We start from the raw sequence: 18,297 nt of genomic DNA, 5'->3' as shown, positions 1-18,297 counted from the left end.
CCTGCCAGATCTGATAAATAAAAGTCTATTTCTGAGGAGAACAAGTTGTCTTTTTCCTGAGCTTAGGATCGTGAAGTAAAGTGGGAGGGCAACTGGAAGTGTCCTGTAGCAGACAGGTCCCTGCACCCCTAAACATGCTTACAAAAGAGTAGACATTGCCTTGTGCAGGTCATTTGTTGTGCATAATTTTCAAAGCAATCTTATGCGCATTAGTTTGCCTTCTAAATTTGTGTCACTTCTGCACATAATGGCCACATAAGTTGCCATGATGTTACAGAATTACCCTCCCTAAGTATCGTGTATGTGCTGTTAACCCCAATTAGCACTTTCACACACTGTTCCAAAATATTCCAGAGAACCATAGGAGAACTGTTAAAAATTTTCAAACCTAAGTTAAGTTTTTGAACAATACAGAATGGGGTAGATTTTAAAAAAGAGCGCGATCGCGTACTTTTGTTCGCGCAGCAGGCGCAAACAAAAGTACGCTGGATTTTATAAGATACGCGCATAGCCGCGCGTATCTTATAAAATCCTGGATCGGCGCGCGCAAGGCTGCCGATTTTGGCAGCCTGCCCGCGCCGAGCCGCGCAGCCTGCCTCCGTTCCCTCCGAGGCTGCTCCGAAATCGGAGCGGCCTCGGAGGGAACTTTCTTTCGCCCTCCCCTCATCTTCCCCTCCCCTCCCTTCCCCTACCTAACCCACCCCCCCCTTACCTTTCTCCCTCGATTTACGCCTGCAAAAAGCAGACGTAAATCTACACGCGCCAGCGGACTGCTGGCACGCCGTCATCCAACCTGGGGGCTGGTCCGGAGGCCTCGACCACGCCCCCGGGCCGGCGCCACGCCCTCGGTCCCGCCCCCGAAACGCTGCATCCTGCCCCGAAACGCCGCGCCATTTGGCCCCGCCCCCGGCACGCCCCCTTCAAAAAACCCCAGGACTTATGTGCGTCCCGGGGCTCTGCGCGCGCTGGCGGCCTATGCAAAATAGGCGCGCCGGCACGCGAGGGCCCTGCTCGCGTAAATCTGGGCGGATTTACGTGAGCAGGGCATTTAAAATCCGCCCGCATATGTCTATTAATGCATGCTGTATAGACTTTTGAAATACTAAAAAATATCTTGTCATAAAAATGCTTCCTTATCTAGAATGTTAGAAAGGTCATGTATAAAGTAAATATCTTTTTTTTTTTTTCCATTACAGAAATGGATTAAATTTAAAAGAGATTTTGAAAATTTTAAAACTGCATGTATTCCTTGGGAAATGAAGATAAAAGAAGTTGAAAGTAAGTTGATAAGTTTCTGAGAAATTCTGGAACCCAGCAACAGGCAGTTTATTTATTTATATTGAACTCGTACTTTGCAGATTACAAAGTAAATCTCCTTTACATAAATTACTAAAAAAATAAAATAGAAACATACATTAAAATTGAATATAAATATAGCTACTAGAATCTGCATTGTTACAAAAACTAGTATTCAGAACCAGGGTATACAGCTTGAAAAAGTAGACTCTTCAGCTTCTTTTGGAAATAAACAGTGTCCTCTGTAAGCCGTACTGATTCAGGGAGGGCATTCCATAGAACAGGGCCCTAGAGTGAGAAAGCATGATTGCGTGTCTGAGACAATTGGGCCTGTTTAACTGAGGGCACCTGAAGCAAAAACGTATCTTGAGATCTCAAGCTACATGTTGGCTCATACCAGGAAAATTAATTATCCAGATAAGAAGGGCCATCACATTTTAATACTTTGAAGATCATTAGGTGAGTCTTAAGCTCAATCCACTGCTTAAGAAAGAGCCAACGTAATTTATGTAGCATGGGAGATATATGATCTCAGTGATGGCCTCCCATTATCAGCTTAGCAGCCGAATTCTGTAAAACTTGAACAGCTTTAGTTGAAGAAGCTGGTAGTCCAACAAATAATGATTTGCAGTAGTCTGTAGCATTTAAGAGAAATGCTTTTACTACTGTCCGAAAGTCAGAGCTATCAAGGATAAATTTAAGGTGCCAAAGCATCTTCAGTTTATAAATACTGACTCTTAAGAATTTGCTGAAATTGAAGTTTAAAAATAACTTGGAATTGGAAAATTGGTTCTTATCTGCTAATTTTCGTTCCTGTAGTACCAAGGATCAGTCCAGATTCTTGACAGTATCCTTCAAATGAATTCGTTTTCCCATTACAGTGAAAGAACATATTTTGTTTAGATAAAAATTCACCATCCCTTGAGAAACATATGGCTTCTGTTTTATCAACATTTAGCATTATTTATGATGCATCCAGTCATGAACTAAAAGCAGAATTTTCTCAACCAAAGCCAAGCAGTTCTCTTATGATGTCTAGATATCTTGACTGTAAGAAAATGTTTGAATTGTGTAGACAGTGGCATAGAAACTGTGCCATGTACTGACAAACTGTACTTTTTTCCTTGATTAAGGTCATTTTGGTTCATCGGTCGCTTCATATTTCATATTCCTCAGATGGCTTTACGGTGTAAATATGGTGCTTTTTGGCTTCGTGTTTGGACTGGTTGTCATTCCAGAGGTAAGAGTATCTTCATTAGTAATATTTCAAAGAAGATGGTATGCTTGGAAATTTTTTTATCAAAGTCAGTTTTAAGGATCTCAGTTGATATAGATTTTGACTACTGGCAGATTGGATGTGGAGAAAATGTAACTTCATTTGTAAGAAAAGTCAATAGATGAATGGCAATAAAGGAGGCCCAAAAATAGAAGCAGGCTTAATTCTGATGCTGCCCCAGAGATTTGGTGCAATGAGTTCCATGATTGGGATATAGCCATCCCAGGCTATAGTTTGGAAGGAGAATATAAGAAAAAAGAAGGTGAGAAATTAGCTTTAAAGTAACTGAAATGCAGGGGGTACTAAGAAAGGAGGAGGCACTGTGTGATGTCCAAGAGAGGAGACATGGAATTTTTATCTATATCCACGAGATCTACAGACTTCCAATGTCAGCAGAAGAACTGAATAACAATCTCATAAATAGACGTTTTTAATGAGGGTGAAGGTGCTGCCGGTAAGAGATTTAATTTTTTTATTTATTTCATTTATATTATCCCGCCAGACACTGATTGGGACATTCTAGCTGCAGAAACAGCTAGAATTAGGGGAACTGGACTCCCTTCAAGGAGATAACTAGTAACAGAACTCACATGAAAGGGTCAGTATTGGACCTGGTACTTACAAATGAGAATACACTTTCTAAGGTGACTGTAGGAAGCTACCTAGAGTCCAGTGTGGCTTAATTTATGAACCAAAAGCAGACACAGATGAGGGTCCTCATTTAATAGTGTCAACTTTGTTAGATGGGGAAATAACTTGGGGAGGCACTGGCAAATGGTAAGATCTAAATGAAGTAGAGGAGGAAAAGGTTCTTGTGGCCTGGTTTGGCCTCTGTTGGAAACAAGATGCTGGGCTTGATGGACCCTTGGTCTGAGCCAGCATGGCAATTTCTTATGTTCTTAAGTTCTTAATTGTAAAGGAAACACATTTTTATTAGGGTAATTTACTCAAGTAAACTGTCTGTCTGAAAATTCCCCTAGTCCAGCTAGAAGTATGTGTTGGATTCCATAGTATGTGTATTTTAAGATGGATTGTGTGGATGTGTTCCCAAGGGTATGTTTTGGGTGAGATTGGAACATAACATGTGCATTAAATATTTTCCATATAAATTTTACCTGCAGAGAAAGCAGATGCAAAATTCTGCAGGTACTTTGTACTTGTGCATACATTCCCTTTGAAACGTAGGCAGAACTTCTGCAGGAAAAAAGTACTTCTAAGTTGCTTCTAAGTGGACAGCTTGAAAATTGTCATCTACTAGAAAAATGAGTGTCTATATTGGACACATGATAACAGACACAAGAAAGGTGATTGAATGGACAGCTAGGGATGGGCATTAGTTTCAAATGAATGGGTAAAAACAAACAAATAGAGTCCAATTAGTTTCTTTAGGGGGTCCCCAAAATGAATTGAGAAGGACCCTCAAATTAAATGAAACCTATTTGTTTCATTCAAAGTATAGAGCAGCCAGTTCCCTATACGTACCCGGATCAGTCCAGACCATGGCTTGAGCCTCCTTTCCAGCAGGTGGAGACAGACCAAAACTGAAAGGGTATCCTATATGAGGACAGAGCCTACCCTGTAGCCCTTCCGTATTTTTCTGTCTCCAGCAGGTGGAACAGCTCACCCTGTGGATCCCTATTAACTTCTGCTTGTCCCTTCTGGGCGTTTTTTCCTTCTGTGTGTCTATCGTGTTTGGATCAAGCAAGTATTTCTGAGTTATTGTTTAAAAAAAAAAGGTGTGAACTCTGTGGATCTTTAACATGAGACAGTCCCTGTCTCCTCACTCTTGCGGGGGCCTAGGGGGGTTTGGCCCCTTGTTTTATATAGCCTAGGCTCCCTTTTCCCGGTGATCCTCGGCTGCAGGGGTGAAAATTGGTAGGGCCAGTCACTCCCCCTGTTCAGCTCCCTCTCTCCTTCTCTTCTGTACTGTTCTCCCTTCATTGGGATCCATGGTTTTGCAGCTGCTGACAGGGACCTTTGTTAAAAAAAAAAAAAAAGACTAAATAAAAGGTGATTTTACCCAGAGGAGTCCCTGATAAGATTAACAGAAGGCTCCTGCCTTCCCTACTTACTTTTGCAGCTTGAGAAAGTGAATTGAGAGTGTGCACAGCTCATTCTGTGCCTCTCCTCCTTCGGCACAGGCAGCTCAGCTTATCTTAGTGCTGCCCCTCCCCCACCCAGCAGCCATGCCACGATCTCTGTGTTTAGCCTGCAGGGATTCCTCAGTCAGGCTTTCGCGGGAGGGGCTTTGTTCACGCTGCCTACTGGGGGAGGGGGGGAGGTTCCCTCCGAGGTCCCGATGCCCTCCGGGACCCGGACCAAGCCGCCAAAAACGTTTTCCCCCACCGTTCCCGGGCTGTCAAACCGCGGGAACGGTGGACATTTTGGGTTTTTCTCTGGTTTCTTTATCGGAGCTCCCTGAAGCCCCTGACCCGATTTTTTTCGGTGCCCCCCCCCGATTTGAGCCCCGCACACTCTCTCCCTACCGGACCCTGACCCCCCCCACCCCGAACCCCCCTCCCCCTCCCTGGGGGCGTTGGGACCCGTTTTTCCACTGTTTTTGTGCTTTTGTTGCACAAATCCTATTTAGTGAGTTTGCAGGAAGAAGCGCCCCCCCCCCCCCCTCTAGCCCCCCTCTGGCCAAGGTTCCTCGTCTCTCTGTCCCTCTCTCCCCTGTGGCTCCTGATGGGCAGGGGGCAACCCGGGTCCGAGTCGTTCAGGGGGCCCCTCCTCCCCGTATTCCCCACCGGCTCCTGTGGCCCCCCCACCTGCCCAGGATCCGAACCAGGACCCAGATTCGGCTGACGCTCTCCCCCCCCCCCCGGAGGGGGATGACCCCCGGGTTCTCCGTCTCTTCCACAGGGAGGAACTGGAGCCGCTTCTCCCCTTCATCTCACAGGAATTGGGGATTGACTGTCCCTCAGTGGACGAGTTCTCGGCAGCGATGCCAGCTTCCTCAGACCCGGTCCTGGCAGGACTCAGGGCCCTCCCGTGCTCTTTTCCCTTCCATCCCATGCACAAATGAATGCTTCTAAGGGAATGGGCAGGCCCCCGAGGCAGGCCTCTGGGTCGGGAGGGCCATGGAAAAACTTTATCCCCTCCTGGAGGAGTGTTTAGAATTATTGAGAATGCCTAAGGTGGACTCCTCTGTGACAGCGGTCACTAAGCATACCACTATACCGGTCGTGGGGGCTACAGCCTTACGGGGTGTCCAAGACCGCAAGCTGGAATTCCATCTCAAGCGCATTTTTGAAGTCCTGGCCTTGGGTGTTCGGGCGTCCATCTGCAGCAGTCTCATGCCGCGGGCAAGCCTTAGGTGGGTCCAACAATTACTCAGCACCCAAGACTTCCCGTCTGCAGAGGCAGAGCAGGCTGACAGGTTGGAAGGCACCATAGCGTATGGGGCGGATGCCCTATACGACTTGTTCCAGGTGCAGGCGAAGGCGATGGCTTCGGCGGAATTGGCCAGACGGCTCCTCTGGCTCCGACACTGGGCGGCCGATTCATCTTCTAAGGCACAGCTGGGAACTTTCCCCTTCAAGGGTAAGTTGATTTTCGGCGAAGATCTGGACCAGCTTATTAAATCCTTGGGGGAGAACAAAGTCCATAAATTGCCTGAGGACTGCCCAAAACAGGCTAGATCCTTCTTTCCTACTCGTACCCGCTTCCGGGGCCAATGCCGCTATAACCCTAGGGCAAGGAGCGCCTTCCCTAGGGGAAATTCTTCTCGGGCCCAGTCTTGGCCCCAGTCCTTTTGGGGCCGTCAGCCCTTTTGAGATGCAGCTACCCACCATCCTGCGCCCAAGCCCACCTCCCAATCAGAATCTGCTGGCCCATCCCTCCGTTTCCAACTTAGGTGGTCGTTTGTCCCTGTTCATGGAGGAATGGCCCAAGATCATGTCGGATCAGTGGATCCTCGAAACAATAGACAAAGGCTACGCTTTAGAGTTTGCTCACAACATCCCGGACTTGTATCTGGTGTCTCTGTGCGGCCACCGGAGGTAAGCCGCGGTGGCCCAGATTCTTCTCAGACTTCAGAGGCTGGGGGCCATCTGCCCGGTTCTGGTGGCAGAATGCGGCGCTGGCCAATACTCCATCTACTTCGTGGTCCCGAAGAAGGATGACTCCTTTCGTCCTATCCTGGATCTCAAGAGGGTCAACCAGGCCCTCAAAGTTCTCCATTTCTGGATGGAAACCCTTTGGGTGGTGATAGCGGCGGTACATCCCGGAGAGTTCTTGGCCTCACTCGATCTGATGGAGGCCTACTTGCATATACCAATCCGTCCCGAATATCAGAGGTTCCTCCGATTCCACATCTTGGGACAGCACTTCCATTTCAGGGCCCTGTCCTTCGGTCTTGCCATGGCACCACGCACGTTTACCAAGGTGATGTTGGTGGTGGCGGCAGCCCTCCGGAAGGACGGTGACCTATGCTGCCAGGCAGTGGACCGCATACTCGCTCTCCTCTCGTTTCTAGGTTGGATAGTCAACTTCTCCAAGAGCAATCTCCATCTGTCTCAGGTCTTGGAGTTCCTGGGGGCTCGCTTCGATACCCGCGTCGGCAAGTTCTTTCTCCCAGACTCGAGAGCTTTCAAGTTGATGGACCAGTTCCAGGGCTTCCTCTCCATGCCTCTCCTCGCGGCATGGGATTATCTGCAGGTCCTGGGGACCATGGCTTCCACGATTGACCTGGGTCCCCTGGGCATTTGCACATATGCAACCGTTACAGAGAGCCTTGCTGGCTCGTTGGCAGCTGGTATCGGAGCAGTTTCAGATGCAGTTCTCGCTTACAGACTCTACCATCAGTGAATTACAATGGTGGCTTTCTCTCAAGCATCTCCTCCGTGGAATGTCCCTTTGAACCCTGCAGTGGATGGTAGTCACATCGGATGCCGGCCTGTCCAGCTGGGGAGCGGTTTGCTAGTCTCAGACCACGCATGGGCACTGGGCCCCAGCCCAGTCTCTCTGGCACATCGCCTGGAGACCCGGGCAGTTCGTCTAGCACTCAAGGACTTTCTCCCTCTACTTCGGCGATGGGCAGTCCGAGTGCTCTCGGACAATTCTACCACCGTGGCATACATCAATCACCAAGGGGGGCACCAGAAGTCGCCTGGTGGCCCTTGAAGCAAGTCGCCTTCTCGCGTGGGCAGAGCAGCACCTGGACTGCCTTGCGGCCTCCCACATAGCGGGCAACGAGAACGTTCAAGCCGACTTCTTAAGTCATCAGCGCCTGGACCCAGGTGAGTGGGAGCTATCCGAAAATGCCATGTCCCTCATTATCGACAGGTGGGGTCCCCCGCACCTGGACTTGATGTCAACTCTGAGCAACACCAAGGCTCCCTGGTTCTTCAGCCGCTGGCGAGAACACTGCTCGGAAGGGGTGGATGCCCTGGCTCTTCCATGGCCGAGCAACGTCCTGCTGTTCGTGTTCCCTCCATGGCCCCTCATAGGGAAAGTGCTCAGACGCATAGAGCTTCACAGAGGCCCGGTCATTCTCGTAGCTCCCGAGTGGCCCGCAGACCGTGGTTCGTGGATCTGGTCAACCTGGCGTCGGACGGTCCTCTTCGCCTAGGCCATCTTCAACACCTTCTCAGTCAAGGTCCTGTATTTTTTGACCAGGCGGATCGCTTCTGTCTTGCGGCTTGGCTTTTGAACGGTGAAGGCTATGGCGGAGGGGATACGCTGAGAACGTCATCTCCACTATTTTGCGGGCCCGCAAAACTTCTACTTCCCTTGCCTATGTCCGGGTCTGGAAGGTTTTCGAGCTGACGTGCGTGGAAGCGGGCGTTACAATATGTTCGGCCCCAGTCTCGCTCGTCCTCTCGTTCCTCTAGTGAGGTCTCTCCAAGGGTCTCTCCTTTGGCTCACTCCGTGTTCAGGTGTCTGCCTCGGTTCTCATTTGGGAAGCCTCGAAGGCCACGAGGTTGCGTCTCACTCAGATGTGCTCGTTCGGGCGCCCTGTCAGGCTCCCTTTGAGCACCTTCGCCGTTCCACCCTCAAGGATTTGATGCTCAAGATGGTATTTCTGGTTTCTATTTGCTCCACCAGACGGGTGTCTGAGATCCAAGCATTGTCTTGCCGCGAGCCTTTCTTACGTTTTTTGGATTCCGGGGTCTCTCTCAAGACGGTCCCGTCATTTTTACCGAAGGTCGTGTATTCTTTTCATGTCAATCAGTTGGTCGAGCTCCCTGTGTTCTCTTCTGTGGACATTACAAGCCCTGGCGGGGATGTTCTACGCCATCTGGATGTGAAATGCATTCTCATGCGTTACATGGAGTTAACTAATAACATCTGAGTGTCGGATTGTCTCTTCGTCTTATGGAGTGGCCCCAACCAGGGCAACCAAGCCTCTAAGACTACGATATCTCACTGGCTGAAGGAAGCGATATCATCGGCTTATATCTGTCAGGGACGCCTGGTCCCGGAGGACCTCAAGGCCCACTCCTTGCGTTCTCAGGCGGCCTCCTGTGTGGAAAGTCAGTCGGTCTCCCCGCAGGAGATATGCAGGGCACCAACTGGAAGTCTCTGCATACATTTGCTCAACATTACCGCCTTGATGTTCAAGCGCCAGTTTTTGGTTCTTTTGGGCGGCAGGTTCTTCGAGCGGGCCTGTCAAGGTCCCACCCTGTCTAGGGAAGCTTTGGTACATCCAATGGTCTGGACTGATCTGGGTACATACAAGGAAAGGAAAATTAGTTCTTACCTGTTAATTTTCATTCCTGTAGTACCACGGATCAGTCCAGACGCCCTTCCCTTTCTATCATCCTGTCCGCTTGAAGATCCTTAAGCTATGTATGTCCTCATTGGAGGTGCCGGAAGCATCCATGTGGTGATTGTGGGCAGTCATGCAAGAGTGTCCATACACGGGGTCCATTCATTTATTCACTGTTGATCCTAGTTCAATATTTTCAGAGTTCTCCTGTTATTTGATCGAGTTCTTCTGTTACTTGCTTCTCCATGGTGTTTATCTTCTTTGCTTTGACAATGGTTATACTGAAGGGCTACAGGGTAGGCTCTGTCTTCATATAGGATACCCTTTCAGTTTTGGTCTGTCTCCAACTGCTGAAAAGGAGGCTCAACCCAAGGTCTGGACTGATTCGTGGTACTACAGGAACGAAAATTAACAGGTAAGAACTAATTTTCCTCTAGCAGACATGGGTAGGATGGACAACAGAGATGACGTACTCAGCAAAGCATTTTCCAATTCAACCTTTCGCTGAGCACCTGATACATTGACACTGGTTATGACAGAGATTAGATGTGCATTCCTTCTGAAGATATTGCCTGTGAAAAAGGACACTGAGCTCTCTGAGATCCTAGATAACTTTTCCCAAACAACATTTTGGCTGCTGCCATTGTAGACTGTCTCTCTGCCATTCACACAGTTGAGGAAAGGAGCCAGGCAGCACTGCATCAGGAGCTCTGTGTCAGAGTATACTTGTGTTGCTTACTGTTAATTTTTTCTTTAGTGAAGGAGACTGGAGGCAGACGGCAAGAGTTGCCTTGCAGAGCTGCTACTAATTTTGTCTCTGCCTGGGCAGTAGGCATGGCAGTGGGCAGTGGCACAAGGTGAGCCCTGAGGCCCGGGCAGAGACTGAAGCATACCAGGCTGTATTGTGAAGCCTGTCACTAAGATCAGCAGTGTTAAAGAACTAGTGCTCACAGTGAGACACTTAGTCCAGCATTGTCTCTGTGTTCCTCACAAATACACATTAGCATGACACAATCAATGAGCATACAGCCCCTCCACAATTTCAGCTTGGTTCTCCAACTCTGTTTGATGGTTGATTATAGTGGAGTGGTTTGTCCAAAAAAGCATTCATTCTGAGGAAGAAATGCTAGCACAAGACAAAAGATGCTCAAGAGAAACCATTTCATAAGAACATAAGAAATTGCCATGCTGGGTCAGACCAAGGGTCCATCAAGCCCAGCATCCTGTTTCCAACAGAGGCCAAACCAGGCCACAAGAACCTGGCAATTACCCAAACAGCAAGAAGATCACATGCTACTGATGCAATTAATAGCAGTGGCTATTCCCTAAGTAAACTTGATTAATATCAGTTAATGGACTTCTCCTCCAAGAACTTATCCAAACCTTTTTTGAACCCAGCTACACTAACTGCACTAACCACATCCTCTGGCAACAAATTCCAGAGCTTTATTGTGCATTGAATGAAAAATAAGTTTCTCCGATTAGTCTTAAATGTGCTACTTGCTAACTTCATAGAATGCCCCCTAGTCCTTCTATTATTCTATATTATTATTATTATATTATTCTATATTAAATAGTGCAAGTCCACCACTGAATATCGCTCCAAATTTAGTTGAATTAGTTTATCCAATCCGGCCAGTTTGCAGTCCGGCCAGTGAATGAATATTAACGCCCTGAATATTTTAAGACTAACTCTCATTTGAGCCATTCTAGATTTTATTATGAACTTAATTAAGAAGAGGAAGTCCTTGTAATATACCTTGAAGACATAATTCAAGTACAGTATGTCTCGCTAACATCCAGGTAAAGATGAAAAAGCTCAAACCAGGGATGTAGTGTTCAAAGTGCATATTGACGCACAGGCATCATCAACTTAAGCTTTTTCTGTTATGGAACTGAACTGTGGAATACCTTGCCTTTAGATATCCGCTGTGAGCCTGGCTATTTAAAATTCAAGAAGTTGTTAAAAGTGTTTCATTTTAAGCAAGCTTTATTTAAGTTTTAGTATACTTTGCAATCTAAGGGGGGTCAGTTATCAAGTGCGATATGGCATTTTTGCATGCGAAAAACGCCTTTATCGCATGAGAAAGCGCCATAACACATGGTGAGATGCAAATTAGGAAAAAGGGGAGGAGTTTCTGGCTTTGTGAAGCCATATTGCACAGTTTTAATATGGATTTTAACTACACCTCTTTCATTTGTGTTAAGCTGTGTGATACAGCTTTATCATACTTTGCAAATAGTATTGAGAGAGAGAGAGAGAGAGAGAGAGAGAGAGAGAGAGAGAGAGAGAGAGAGAGAGAGAGAGAGAGAGAGAGAGAGAGATGAGAGAGAGAGAGAGAGAGAGAGAGAGGAGAGAGAGAGAGGGAGCAGAGACGCTAGTTATAAGGCCCTCATACTAGGTAGGTATTGGCCCACCTAGTTACTCAAGGTGAGGTTTAGGTAGGAGTGTAGGGGTTAGGGGCAACTTTGACTTTCAAAGTAAGACGTACGAACAAAACAGTGCTCTCTTGTGAAAATTTGTTGACCTTCAGAGAGAGGAAACTCAAACAAAGATGAGATTTGTGAAATGTTCTCTCAACCTAGCTTGATGTTACCCAGGTAGACAGTCCATCAAGCTAGAATATTTTGAAATAAAAAAAAAAAAGAAATCCTTTTTTATCTATTAATGCATGTTTGCAAATATTGTTCACTTCATTCAATTTAGCTCTTGCCTCAATAATTCTTATATTTAGGAATGTATATGGAAGGTAAATTTCTCTTTTTTCCTGTTATTAGAAAATTCTTGTTATACTTTGATTCCAGATTATGTACCGTATTTCCTTTTAAGAAATGATTCATGATGTTTAATTGTGAAAATTTGAAAATAGAAAAAAAAAAAAAAAAAGAAATCCACCTTGGCAAGAATGGATGGTGATAAACATAGTGAACTGTAATGACCTCCACTCTCTCCCAAGCACCCCTTTCTACTCTCCTTGTCCAGCATCTCTCTGACCCCTTCTCTTCCCTTCCCTGCTTAGTATCCCCTGAACCCTCATCCCTGCCTAGTATCCCCTCCCTTCCTAGTAGTCCCATGCTCCCCTGTTGCTAGGCTGTTCAGGTGGGCATGGCTGACTAAGGGGGCACTGTCCTTGGGTAACATGACCAGCCTGGCCAGCTGATCCAGCAGCCATGCCGGGTCTAAGGAGTGCTTGTGTCACTGAAACAGTGGCATGCAGAACTGGTGCCCAGCCTGTAATGAGGCGCAAGAGTGCTTCCCCCAGCTAAGTTGGCCTCCATGCCCTTCCCAACAGAACTGGTTCCCCTTTCTTCTCTCCTCTTTCTGCTCAGCATCTCTCTGTCTGACCGCCTTCTCTCCCCTAAACCTCTCTGCCAACAAGCCTGAGAGAGGGTTGCATCTACCTGTGTTGGAGCATTCCAAAATTCTTGTTTTTCAATCACATGCAGCAGCAACATTTCTGGTACACCGCCAGCTTCAGCAGTCACTTTTACGCTGCTGGCTCAGGCTGCTAATGCAATGGGAGTCTTAACACACTGCCTGCTAGTGAGAGATTCTGATCTTTGCATGCAGATTGAAAGAGAAGCACATTATTTGAATGCCACCTAATCGTAAAATTGTATTTATATCTTTAAACCAGGTTTTGATGGGAAAGCCGTTTGGAAGTATACCTAGAAAATCCATCCCAAGAAGTGAAAATCCAACTGCTATGAATTATGCTGTGCTTTCGGATTATGGGGTAAATTCACCGACACAGTTTTCAATGCAGTTTTCCTGAGGTTGCTATTCAGACGCCATAAAGCCGGATAAGTCCTATATTCAGCGGCAGCTGGAAAAGTCACTTATCAGGCTACCTGGTTAGTCAGATAAGTTGTGGGTGGGCAGTGGTGGGATTAGGGCGGTGCTACTTAAGTAGCGATATTCAGCCTTAGACGGATAACTTATCCGGTTAAGTTAGACCTGCTCAATAACGGGTCTCAATTTAAGACGGAGAAGACTTATCCAAATAGCGATTTCTATGGGGATATTCAGCAGCATAGCCGTGCTGCTGAATATCTATGTCAGCCAGATATGTCTATCCAGCTAGCTTAGACAACTGGCTAGCTTTTAAATATTGACCCCGGTGTAACGCCAAGTGAAATATTGAAGATTGTTCATCCTTATTCACTGCTAAAGACTATGGAGTTTTTTTTTGCCAAAAAATAGCTTATAATATTGTGGGATACAATATGCTTTTTTCAATACCTGAATGAATGCAACTTCAGCTAATTAGGTGATATAGAGAGGGTAAATTTCAAAGCCAGTTCTGCGGGTAAAGCAACATTTTTGCCTGAGGAAATGGACTTTTAGAAAATTGCCCTCTTTATATGAAGAGGGCATTTGTAAATGTATGCACATAGGATTCTATGCATTTGTTTGCTCACAGTGACAAGAGGAGTGGCCGGGTGCGAGGCTGAGGAAGGATTAGGAATACAAACATACTTTTAAACTTTCTAAACTATGCACATAAAGGATAATTTTAAAAACATGCGCGAGCATGCCCATATACCCAGCTATATGGACGCACGCCCACACATGCACACAGGGTCGGTAACTTTCAAACTGGTGCGCGGGTGCACGTCTGCCCTACATCCAGGGACACGGCTGATTTATAACTTGCGTGTATATATGTGTGCGTGTTATAAAATATCCTGGCCGCGCGTATATCTGCGCCAAATTTTAAGTGGGCATGCTTAAAGGTGCGCAAATCCCGCTTCTACCGCATAAGTCGGGGGTATTTTAAAAGGGGTGCGTGCCAATGCCATTACCAGTATACCAGTTCATCCATCTGTTCGTCCAGTTAACAGCTAGGTCCTCCAGACCCCCCCTGGTTTGATAGTAAATACTCTGCAATTACTGCTGTCCTGTAGCCAGGACCTGGATCACTTGCTCTATCTTCCCTGCTTTCCAAGCTGCCTCCAAACTGGGTATCTCTCCAGCAAAAGGAGAGGGAAAAAAAACCCTGCTGGCTTTGTCGGCTCTGACTCACTGCTCGAACCCTGACTGCACAGGTGGGCTACCCCCATGGCCTGCTGTAACTTCAGCTAGGTGAGTGGAAACGTAAGGCCCCAGGAAAAAGACAAAAAAAACCCTGTGCAGTGTTTTTTTTTTCTTTTGGTCCTGAGGCTGTGGGCTCCTGCCTGTGCTTCCTGCTTAGTCAGGAGATCCCACTCCTGCCATCATATATGGTAGCTTGGCAGATAGCAGCTTAGGAAACAGCTGGAATGAATAAGGAGGAAGACTCTGGCTGTTTCATTTATGTGCAATATATTTACAGTGCAAAGCAAATCAAAACAAAAATGCAGCTCACCTTAAGTTCAGGTAGTATATACATCAAACACAGCAGGTTTTAGCGTAGGCTGGCTTCCTACCAGCTCCCCTGTCCAAACCTTCTAAGCCCTGAATTCTTGTGTACTGGTGAGGGGCTCCTCTCTTCACCAGGGATTCCATGTGGGTCTGGATCTTAAAGAAGACCGGGCAAGATAGCTGCGACCAGTCTCTTAAGGTGGTCTAAGGGCGTTTCCTGTAGACTCCCTCATACCCTCCTTTAAACAATATAAGTTGAATGAATCATGACTACTTTTGTTTTGTGTTGTGGGCCCTGTTTGGTGTAATGTTTTGCCTAATTAGTTACGCTCTGAATCTTCTATGTTAAGTTTCAAGAAATTGTTAAAAGATCATTTATTTTGATTGATGTGTGAAAGTTGTCCCAATTAGAGTCCAGCCAGGCCTGTTGTGACTATGCATTGTGTTGTAAATTTGTTTAATTGTTTTTATTGAAAGTGGTTTGAATTATTTGTTTTATTTGTATTTTTATGTGTCATTTGACTTAATACATACATATTATTTTATGGATGTTGCTCTGTATAACCACCTAGAAGTGTCAGTAGTGCTGTTTATAAATTTTATACATAAATAAAATGTGAGTGAGAGAGAAGACATGTGTGTGATTGCATGTAAGAGAGAGAGAGAGCGTGCATTTGTGTGAATGCATGTGTGGGAGAGTGCATATGTGTGTGATTGCATGTGGAAGAGAAAGAAAGCATGTGTGTGTGATTGCAAGTGGTAGAGAGAAAGAGAACATGTGTGTGATTGCATGTGTGAGAGAGGGTGTGTGTGTGTGTGTGTATGTGTGTGTGTAATGCCTGTTGGGGGACACAAAGAGAGAACATATGTTTGCATGTGGGAAGAGTGAGAGAGTGAATGTGTGTGTGTGACTGCATGTGGGAGAGAGAAAGTGTGTGTGATTGCAAGTGGTACAGAGAAAGAGAGCACATGTGTGTGATTGCATGTGGAGGTGAGATATGTGTGTGTGATTGCATGTCAGAGAGAAAGGGTGTGTGTGTGTATGTAATGTCTGTGGGGGGAGACAAAGATAGAACTGCGTTTGCATGTGGGGGAGAGTGAGAGTGAATGTGTGTGTGATTGCATGTGGGAGAGAGAGAAAGTGTATGAGTGATTGCATGTGGGAGAGAGGGAGAGTGTGTATATATGTGTAATGTATGTGGGAGAGAGAGAGAAAGTGTATGTGTGACTGCATGTGGGAGAGAGAGAAAGTGTATGAGTGATTGCATGTGGGAGAGAGGGAGAGTGTGTATATATGTGTAATGTATGTGGGAGAGAGAGAGAAAGTGTATGTGTGATTGCATGTGGGAGAGAGAGCATGTTTTATGTGATTGCAAGTGGGGGAGAGGGAGAGTGTGTATATATGTGTAATGTATGTGGGAGAGAGAGAGAAAGTGTATGTGTGATTGCATGTGGGAGAGAGAGCATGTTTTATGTGATTGCAAGTGGGGGAGAGGGAGAGTGTGTATATATGTGTAATGTATGTGGGAGAGAGAGAGAAAGTGTATGAGTGATTGCATGTGGAAGAGAGAGAGAAGCATATGTGTATGTTTGTATGCAGGGGAGAGAGAGTATGTGTATATGTGTGATTGCATGTGGGAGAAAGAGAAAGTATGTTTGTATGATTGCACATATGAGGGAGACAGAGAACATGTGTATGTATATGTGAGAGAGAGGAGAAAGCTTGTATGCACTCTCCCCCACTCCTGACAATCTCAATGTGATTGAAAACAAAAGTTCCTAGGAATGCTAATTTTTTATCCTTAGAAGTTTTAATGATTGGGAGTTATTTAATGTGTCAGCTTTTTTGAAATATTTTATTAGTATTTGGAGAATTTAAAAAAAAAAAATCTGCATGAGTTTTTAATTATTTGCTGTTGTTCTCTTCATCAGCTGTTTTGAAATATGTATTATTTTATTGGTAAGACTCATGAGAGGCTTCTAGGAAAAGTAAAAAGTCAAGGGATAGGTGGTGATGTCCTTTCGTGGATTACAAACTGACTAAAAGACAGGAAACAGAGACTAGGATTAAGGGCCTCATTTTCCAAGGAGTTACTGCGGGAGAAAAATTTGCAAACCGCGCTAACAGCCGTTAACGCGATTTGCGAATGTGTAATGTGGTATTCAGGGGGTGGAGTTGGGGGCGTTACATTGTGCGCTAGAGGCCAGTAAAGGTTTATCGCGGTGCACTACAATTCCGAACAACTTATGTCAGGGGGAGAGAGAGAGTGAGAGAGAGAGAGAGAGAGCCTTGCTATTATGTCTACTCCCTAGACAACTATTTGTATCCCTATGAGAGGCCCACCTAGTAACTCGAGGTGGGGATTAGGTATGAGTGTAGGGGGTTGGGGGCCGCTTTCACATTCAACATGAGACCTATGAACAGAACAGTGGTCTCCTGTGAAGATTTGATGGGCTTCGGAGTAAGGAAACTCACTCCAAGAGGAGATTTGGGCAATGTTCTCTCAATCTAGCTTGATGGACACTCTACCTGGGCAACAACAAGCTAGGTGGAGTGAACATTGTCCAAATCTCCTCTTGGAGTGAGTTTCCTTACTCCGAAGCCCATCAAATCTTCACAGGAGACCACTGTTCTGTTCGTACGTATCATGTTGAATGTGAAAACGGCCCCCAACCCCCTACACTCATACCTAATCCCCACCTCGAGTTACTAGGTGGGCCTCTCATAGGGATACAAATAGTTGTCTAGGGAGTAGACATAGCAAGTCAAATAGCGAAAACATCGCCTCACGCGATGTTTCCCCGCTGCACAAAAAATGCCTTATTTGCATGGGACACGCCCCCTCATGCGTTACCACTGCGATATTGGAAAATGAGGCCCTTAATCTTGAAGCTGTTTTTTCGGAACCAAGCTCAAAACTTTTATGGATATCCGGTTAAAATTTTCCCTGATGTTACTAAATTAACGCAGTTAAGAAGGAAAAAATTCTTGGAAATGCGGGGGGGATGTTTTGGCAAGAGGGGCAAAGTTTTTGCTCCGGTTTCCATGTTATTGTTTAATTTCATATAAAGATTCTAGGTATAAATTTAAAGAACCAGACCAACTACGTATGTACCTTAATTCTCATTCCAGTTAACTTCAGGGGAAATAGGAATATGGATATATGCATAGGTAACTCAGAAGCATTATGTTGTATAATAATGTGAAAAAAATTTCCTTTGAATCTGCTCTTATTTCTACAAATGTCTCCCCTATTTCTTATAAGGTGGGCTAATAGAGGGGAAGTAGGGGGAAGTAGGGGGTTGGGGGCCGTTTTCACATTCAACATGATACGTACGATAGCGCACATATAATACATATAATTTATTATTATTCCTGTTTAAATTTAATTTCTTCTCCCCTAATATTGTGAATGCCATAATTCTGAATAGTATGTTCTGTAAAAATGTTTGAAAATTCAATAAATAGATATTAAAAAAAAAAAAAAAAAGGTTGCCTACATCTGGAATCTATTTCCAGCTTTTATATATCGTACACACGACAAAAGCTGACCTGAATGGTGAACAACCACATCACAACACACAAATACAAATACATAATTAAGCCAGCATTACAGATGCAGATCCAGACTGGCCTTTGTAAAATAGAATTTCCCTCCAAAATCAGTT

At 45.6% G+C, this 18,297-nt stretch overlaps 1 protein-coding gene across 1 annotated transcript in view; it reads left to right on the top strand.

The window, feature by feature from the left end:
• The window catches only part of LOC115098861 (transmembrane channel-like protein 2-A), a 166,448-nt gene that overhangs the window by 38,459 nt on the left and 109,692 nt on the right, over window positions 1-18,297 (top strand). The window contains exons 5-7 of the mRNA XM_029615906.1: window positions 1,197-1,278; window positions 2,430-2,536; window positions 12,923-13,021. Coding sequence (XP_029471766.1) covers window positions 1,197-1,278; window positions 2,430-2,536; window positions 12,923-13,021 — 288 coding nt within the window. The remainder of the gene's footprint in view (window positions 1-1,196; window positions 1,279-2,429; window positions 2,537-12,922; window positions 13,022-18,297) is intronic.

The sequence above is a fragment of the Rhinatrema bivittatum genome, chromosome 1 (assembly GCF_901001135.1).
Source record: "Rhinatrema bivittatum chromosome 1, aRhiBiv1.1, whole genome shotgun sequence".
NCBI lineage: Eukaryota > Metazoa > Chordata > Amphibia > Gymnophiona > Rhinatrematidae > Rhinatrema > Rhinatrema bivittatum.
This window is presented reverse-complemented; position numbering and strand designations above follow the sequence as displayed.